Consider the following 8038-nt stretch of genomic DNA (forward strand, 5'->3'; position numbering starts at 1 on the left):
GTATCAGGTAGCCATGAGTTTTGGGTGCATATCTGGCCAGGTGGATGAAGGATGTCCTTTGTAGGGTAGTCTGGGAGGTAAATTCAGCCCTTATTGGACATCAGAGAATCCACAGGAGTGCTCAGAACCGTAGGAAATGGGGTGGATGTTCAGCTGGCAGACTACAGTATCGAAGACAAGGTATCTACACGTGGTATCTAATCTCCTTTTACAGGGCATGGAGATCTGGTCCCCACTGCTGCTCCCAGGTCTGTTTGGCTGAATGACTCCAGGCCCCGTGATGGCACTGACCTCACCTCTGACTTCATCTCTGCGGAGAGCGGTGGGAGCTCGGACACCCAGCGCATGTGGGAACACCTACAGACCGTGTCTCAATTAATTGAGAGCCACATCTCTGGCCAGTGGCGCTTCAGTGGCCAGGTGGGCACGCTTACCTGTCTGTGACCAGGGGCTTCACGGGTTGAGATGAGGAAACAGAGGCCAGCTCTCCATCCTCATCACCTTCATCCTCACTTGAGTTCTGGAGCAGCTCGGACTCCTCCTCATCCCCATCCCCTCCCTCTTTCTTCCTCCGCAGGATAGGTTTGCTTATGCCATCGATCTGGTTCCCATAGTTACCTCAAGAAAAAATGTGAAATAAAGTCACAGGGTTGTAACTCCAATCGGGCTCAATCTCTTGGCTTTAATTCAGGCTGGGGAGAAGTTTTCTCTGCAGGAACCATGGGGGACAGTGGAGTTCAACTCTCCGAAACCATGCCCAGGAACCATAAATTAGTGATGGGTGTCTGTCCCCTGCTCATGTCCCCTCTCGAGCCAGTAGGAATACACACCCTCCCTTTGGTGGTCAGCCTCAGGAGGCACAAAGCCAGGGTGAGAAGAGGGAGCAGCTCCACTGGCCCCAGCACAGCATGCACACAACAGATGATTTGGGGCCCCGCATGGCTTGTGCCAGTAGAGTAGCCATCACTGTCTCCCTAAACTGAGAGCTCTGCATGCTCTAGCATGTGTTGGTACGGAAAACGGGGAAACAACTGACCTCTCAGCCTTGGATCCTGCATTCCCTGCCAGGCATGCTTCAAAACCACCTTCCCCAAAAAACAGCCAACCTATTGTGACCTCGAAGTTGATGGGTTTGTCACCAATCTTCCTGTCGATCATGGTAGCTTCCAGGAAGGCTCCAAAGAGAAAGAACTCCTCCATCTTCCCAGTGCAGTTCTGCAGGAGGAATCACAGGGATCAGGGCTGAGATCAGCCAGAGGGACACCTAGGAGGGCAGGTCCCCTTGGGCAGAGGGTGCATCACCTGGCACCTCTGAGCACCCTTATGGGCTTTTTGAAGGTGAGGTGCCACTGCTTGGGCTTTCAAGGGGACCATGAGGATTTTCCCTCCCCCAGCCTGAGCCGTCTTTAGGCTCACTGCAGAGAGAGTTTAATTAAAGATTTTAGCCTAACTTTTAAATGTGTTGGTTTAACTGAGATCAGTCATCCCTTGCATGTGAGGCACTATCTAAGGGACATTCAGGAATATGAGCCTGAGTTCACTCACAAATTGAATTAATCAAACCTGCCCGGGTGCTCTTTCAGAACTGGAATGGCTTTATTTCCAGGTGGCTTCATTTCCCCTGGAGGTGGATTAAAGCCACTCTGAAGGAGAGCTTTCACACAGAGGGTGCACTGCCGTCGGACTTCTCCATTTCTACTTCGCACCCTTGGCTCATATGGATTGACTTATGCGGGCATCCCCAGGTAGGAGAAGCCTGGATGTGCCTGTTTATGCAGAGCATAGGCAGCAGCCTTGCAGGCTCTACATGTCAGGACTAAAGCTGTGGGGCTTCTCTTGTCAGGAAACAGCCATTTAATTTCTCTGACCAGTTCCACCCTGCCAGAATTGGCTGGGAAACAGGTTAGATTCTTGACTTCTGTTTGAAACCCATCTTCAGGACAGGAGTGAGACAGCTGGCATTAGGAGATGGCTCTCTTTGTCCTTGTCTAACTCCCAACTGGAGAAAAATTTCAAAGTTTTGGACACTCCCTCACTCAGATATTCCTTCTGCCCAGCACTCCTAAGAGAGGCGAGCATTTGAATGATCATAAAATCTGAAATCCTTGCAAGATTTGCTTTTGTTGTGCTGGGGGATCCAGAACACCTAGGACAACACTAAATGAAATCCTCAGTTTGTGAGTGTCGTGGTTTAACCTCAGTCGACAACTGAGCACCACGTAGCTGCTCGCTCACTCCCCCCCTCTGCCCCAGTGGGATGGGGGAGAGAACTGGAAGAGCACAAGTGAGAAAAACTCATGGGTTGAGGTAAAAACAGTTTAATAATTGAAATAAAATAATAATAATGTAATAATAATAATACACAAAAGCAAGTGATGCACAATGCAATTGCTCACCACCTGCCGACCGATGCCCAGCCAGTCCCCGAGCAGCGGCCCCCCCCCGGCCAGCTTTCCCCCAGTTTCTGTACTGAGCATGACGTCCCATGGTATGGAATGTCCCTTTGGCCAGTTGGGGTCAGCTGTCCTGGTTGTGCCCCCTCCCAGCTTCTTGTGCACCTCCAGCCTGCTCAGTCGGTAGAGCATGGGAAGCTGGAAAGCCCTTGACTAGTGTAAGCACTGCTCAGCAACAACTACAACATCGGTGTGTTATCAACATTGTTCTCATCCTAAATCCAAAACACAGCACTGTACCAGCTGCTAGGAAGGAAATTAACTCTATCCCTGCTGAAACCAGGACAGTGAGACCAAAGATAAAAAACCAAGAGGCCTGAGACCCAAGCCTCACCACTGGCAGCTGTAGGGTTAGGGGTGACTTACATCAGCAATTGATGTGGCCTGCTCGACTTGCACCTCGGTGGAGCTGTTGATCTCCGGGTTGGTGGTGTCCAAGATCTCTACAGCAAGACTCATCAAAAGCCTGGCCCGGAAGGAGACGCCTTCACCCAGACCCTCGTTCAGCTCTTGGTGCTCGTCCATCAGGGTGTAGTTCCGAGTGGAGCCATACATGTTCACCCACGCAGGGCCAAAGGTGGGCAGGAAGCCTGCAGTAGATCAGACATGCACATAGGGAAGGGGATGTGCAAGGAGGAGGGCATGTCTTTGCCTCAGGATACAAACTCCCTCACGGATTGGCATCACTTTCCCGGTCTGTGTACGGTGACGCAGGCTTGAATATGCATGTGTGTGTGCATGGAATTGCATGATTGCAACCACACATGGAGACAGTTCTGCAGTGAAGGCAGCGATGGGGACGTGCAGTCCACCAGCCCAAAGACAGAGGTGAGTCTCCCATTGGGTGAGTCTCCCAATGTGAGAGTCAAGAAAAAAGAACCCCCCACTAGTCCCCTTTGGGACCAGGGCCATCTTTGGTTTCACATTGGTCCTGCCTATGTATGCTGGTGTGTTCATGTGCGTGAATGGGGGAACCTGTCTGATGTTCATCCATTCATGGCAATGAATTTTTTGTTCTTGGGTGACTTTGCTTTCAAGTGGTAGACTGGAGGCTTGTGACGGGGCTTGGTTTTCAAAGAGCGCATGTCCAGTGGTCCAGAAGACCACTGCAGTGAATCAAAGTCTCTCCAGCTGGGCACCAAGAAGCAGCTACCTCCAGGGGTGGGGAAGGAGCCTAGGCTATTTTGCTAACTCTCTGCCAAAGGGACGTCTCTCTACCGTGAAGAAGGTAGCTCAGTCTGCCCCCGGCCTCAGCTTTACCTTTGTCTCCTTCATTAGAGATCTTCCGCAAATCAATGAAATGGGTACCAATGGCCACATCATTGACTTTGTCCGAGTCTCGGATCTGGATCTTTATCCGCTTGCACAATGGAGGGAACATTTCTGTGAAGACTATTTGCTCATTCCAGAGAGGCTCATAGCTGCTTTTTTGTATGGTTGTCTTCCCCTGCCGAGTGGGAGGAGACGGATGTTTGACAAGGGTTTGAGCTCCCAAGCCATCCCTCGCAACCTGAACTGCTCCCTTGCTAATGACCACTGAAACATGCATTCTGCCTTGTGACTCTCCTCTCCCAGGTAACAAGCTCCTTTCCTCAACTGGAGAGTGCTGCAAACCCATCACAGCCTGCACAAGAGAGGGGGAACATAGCGAATAAGGTGGCTTTGCCCTGCATCTCAGCATTTACACGCCAGGACAACTGAGATCATCTCTGGCCACCTGCACAATGGCTGGTCCCGCTCATGTTACCTCCCAGGGTCACCCTGGTACCGCACACAGCTTGCTCACCTTCTGCCCTGCAAAGACCACCTGCACATAGGGGTCTACCAAGTCCTTGTTCTCGCCAGTGAAAGCCTTCTTCACGTTGGCCATGATGCTGGTGTTCATACGGGGCAGTCCCTCTGCTCGATAGATCTTGATGTAGAAACGGGCCCACTGCCTCTCCGGAGGGACCCCGTCCGGGAGGAGGAGGTTCCTGCAACGTCAACAGATAGGGTTGGAAACAGCTGCTGGGGCTGGCAGGTTTGTCAGGAGAGGCTTACCAAAGAGGGAGAAGCTGCCCCACTTTCTGAGCACAGGCTCTGTGGAGGTGGAAGGATGACCATTTCTGCAGCCACAGATTTTATTGTCGTCCTGTTTCTGCCCATCCTCCTGTTCTGGGGTGGGGAGTGGTGGTTTTGTAGGCAAGAACTTAGAGGAGCCCCTTGAGGTGCCCCTGGGACAATGTGCATTCCACTAAAGGGATATAATAAATATTGTCAGTGGAGTCTAGAGGACGATTAAACTCAGCCTAATTTAGACATCTAAAGCAAGCCAGATGAATGGGATGTTAGAAGAGCCTTTTTTCTTTATCAGGGTGAGCTGGGGTGATGATTTCTGGGGGAGAACTGAACTCCATCAAATTGTTTTTCTTGGTAAACGTGGCTTTCCTTTTCTGGGGGAAGAAATGAGAGCCATGGGGGATGCTGTGAACAAAACAATTTCTAGAGGAATTGCTGGAGTTGTCCATGAAAAAGTGGGATAATATCACCACTACAGTATGGAACGATGGTCCAAAATAGTTCAGGTGGTGCCTCGAGCTCCCCGGTCCCCAGCAAGTCAAGAGAGCTGCACTGGTATTTTGCTACTAGTCTGGGTTTCTGACTATGTGGTGAGAGGCTGAGAGGTAGACTTGAAAGGCCATGGTTGCACTTGGAGATATTTAATTAGCCTGAAACATTTTGGGGCTGGAACTAAGTTTTAAACTCTCCTGATTTTTCTTCCACGGCCTTTTAGATGCTCTGGGGAGTCAAAGAGCCCTGCCCACCCATGCAACCTGGGAAACTGCATCCAGACCTCCCTGCTCTGCCCTGGCAGTGAGTGATGAGACCCCATCCCGTCCCATCCAAGGGTCAACAGGAGCATTAGGTAAACAGTGGGGACATCAGGTTGGTTGACATCAAGCTGGCATTGGTATAGAGAGCTCAACAACCAGCAGATGGTCTGACCCGATAGCAATGACTGGTCTGTACTTGATAGGACCTGGATTTGCACCAGTAATCTGCCACACGTTCTCTCTTTTCAGCAACTTATTTGGTCCCTCTGGTTTCATTGCACACGGTAAGTATGGGTACTAGAAGGGCTACCAGCCTCATCCAGAAGGGATGCTGTCCTCATTGCACAATCCAAGGTGAAGAAACATGAAAAATCATTCCCAAGCAAGGCTACGTGAAGCTGTCTCTGCAGATCCTTACCCTTCAATATCATCCTCATCCGTCTCATTGGCTTTGTGTGGTGTCTTGATGTTGTCCCCTTTCCCTAACACGGCGACGTCACACTTCAGGTAACCTTTCAGCCCGGCGGTGAGATCCTCGGGGTCTGAAAGGATGGCCCATTTGTGGTAGAACTGGTGCTCTGGAAGCCAGGGGACAAGACAGTCATTTATCAGAATGAGACACAGCAATTACCGTGGGGGCTGGAAACGTCCTTCCACTCGAGTGGAGGGACCTGCACATACACGTAAGAGACATCTTCAGGTGCGAGGAATTCGGACAGAAAGACCTGAAAAATTCCTTAGAAAGATGTGTCTCATGTTGAAGACAGAGAAGCAATGGGATAAACTGTCTGAAGGGGAGTGGAGTCTCCATCACTGGAAGTCACCATCCCTGGAGGTATTCACCATGTGGATGTGGCACTTAGGGACATGGTTTAGTGGTGGACTTGGCAGTGTTAGGTTAATGGTTGGACTCGATGACCTTACGGGTCTTTTCCAACCTAAACGACTCTATGATTCTAAGTCTTAAAGGCCTCATGTGCCTTTTGGATGGTGTTAGAAAGACTTCATCCTTCTGTGGAGCAGAGAACCAGACTAGATGATCCCTTCAGGTCCCCCCAGCATCATCTGCTGACCACCCCTGAAGTGCAGACTCTGGAGGCTTCATTCACGTCTTAGTCCTCAGGCTTATTTATAGAGGCAGAGTGCTGCAATAGGCGTGACATAGGAGCAAGGGAAAAAAAAAATAATGCAGTGATTTTGGAGGCATCTTTTCTGAAGGGGTGTTGTCTGTTCAGCTCTGGCATGCTGCGAGCACTGGGCCCTCAAATGGGCATTGCTGTTCTGTTTATCGTCAGTGAGCAACACGACAGCAGCTCTAATCAACCTCTCTCTTTTCTATTGCACACCAGGCATCTTCATTTCGTGGTTTAAATGCCAGCCACAGAAGGCAAGATCCAGCCCATGACCTTCAGCTCTCTGGAAGGCTGATATCTTGCCTAAGCAAGCTGCCTTGGGCTTCCTTCCTCAGCAGGTCAGTGGATAGAGACCAGCAGACCCAGAGGGCATCTCAGCCCTCAGCCTCTGAAACCTTATTTCAGGATGGGATACACAACCTTCTCCGGAGGTGCTGAGTGCTCTTTCCTGACCGCAGAGGGTAGCCCAGGTGACTTGCTTATATCTAGGATACTAAAATTAAGTTAGATAAGCATCACCCAAGGAAACTAGCACCTGCCCGGCTACCTTGCAAGGACATTTATTCAATGGTGCAGGTAGACACATAGGACTGGTTGGAAACAGCGTTTACATACCAGGTTGGGTATAAACGGTTCCAACGTCCATCTTGAAGGAGCCTACCAAAGTCCCACTGCGCAAGAGGTTTTTTGAGTGGATCACCTGGAAATCGAGAGGGGAGAACAGGTCAGACTTTTTTCCATGCCCTGGAAGCCCTAAGGCTCTCCCCACAGGTGTTCAGTGTCAGATGGGAAAGGAGCTGATGCGTTTTCCTTGGTCTGTATAAGGACACTAAGAGGCACAGTGGGGTTGGCAGCTCTTGCTTAGCAATCTTGCAAGCAAGTGTATACTTGGATTGATTAGAAAAAAATGCAAAGAAATTAATCTTTGAAACAAGACGCAGTTTTCCGGCCACTGTGGTAACAAATTTACCTGAAGGAAGGGACATCTACCTGAAGGAAGGGTCTTTAGGATGCTCGAAATCTATGCTCTAATTCCCTTTGTGGGAGAAATTGTACAGCCGGTCTGTGCGTGGCATAGATAAGGATATTCCTAATTAGTGTGCTTTGGTCAGTGAATCTGCAAATCTTGTTCATCGCCCTCCTCCGTGGCTGCGGGGAGGGCTGCAGTCTCTGCTTTGCTCTCAGCATCTGCAGTCCTGAATTTCCACAATAGCTCTGCCAGTCTCATGCCTCAGGAGATCCTCTGGCAGGCTCGGGAAGGCTTTGCTTCTCCCCAAGCCCAAACACATCCCGAGACAGGTTTAATTCTGCCTGGCTCTGAAATACCAGAGATCAGCCGTGGAGGGGGATAGCGAATGCAGGAGTGGAGCTGTGTGGCCCCAGCAATGAAGGTCAGCGACAGAAAGAGGGACTGGGGGTCTGCAAAAGAGGTGAGGCCCACAGGACCGAACACCTTGGCCCCTGTTGCGGGTCTCACGTCAGGGACCTTAAATCCATCCCCAGTGCATATGCAAAAAGGGCTGGTTTCTTTCAAAGCCCCGTGAAAAGGATAAACAGAACCATGCTCACTTACGGACAGCTTGATGATCTTGTCGAACATGACATCCGGGGGGACGTGGAAATCGAAGACGAAGTACTG

The 8038-nt window shown here is 50.4% G+C and overlaps 1 protein-coding gene across 1 annotated transcript in view; it reads right to left on the reverse strand.

Annotated features, from left to right (window-relative positions):
* The window catches only part of OTOF (otoferlin), a 120026-nt gene that overhangs the window by 32996 nt on the left and 78992 nt on the right, over window positions 1-8038 (reverse strand). The window contains exons 10-17 of the mRNA XM_009332354.1: window positions 7973-8035; window positions 7015-7099; window positions 5685-5844; window positions 4240-4426; window positions 3714-3900; window positions 2820-3043; window positions 1107-1215; window positions 435-618 (exon numbers count right to left, since the gene is read on the reverse strand). Coding sequence (XP_009330629.1) covers window positions 435-618; window positions 1107-1215; window positions 2820-3043; window positions 3714-3900; window positions 4240-4426; window positions 5685-5844; window positions 7015-7099; window positions 7973-8035 — 1199 coding nt within the window. The remainder of the gene's footprint in view (window positions 1-434; window positions 619-1106; window positions 1216-2819; window positions 3044-3713; window positions 3901-4239; window positions 4427-5684; window positions 5845-7014; window positions 7100-7972; window positions 8036-8038) is intronic.

The sequence above is a fragment of the Pygoscelis adeliae genome, unplaced genomic scaffold (assembly GCF_000699105.1).
Source record: "Pygoscelis adeliae isolate BGI_AS28 unplaced genomic scaffold, ASM69910v1 Scaffold89, whole genome shotgun sequence".
Classification (NCBI taxonomy): Eukaryota; Metazoa; Chordata; class Aves; order Sphenisciformes; family Spheniscidae; genus Pygoscelis; species Pygoscelis adeliae.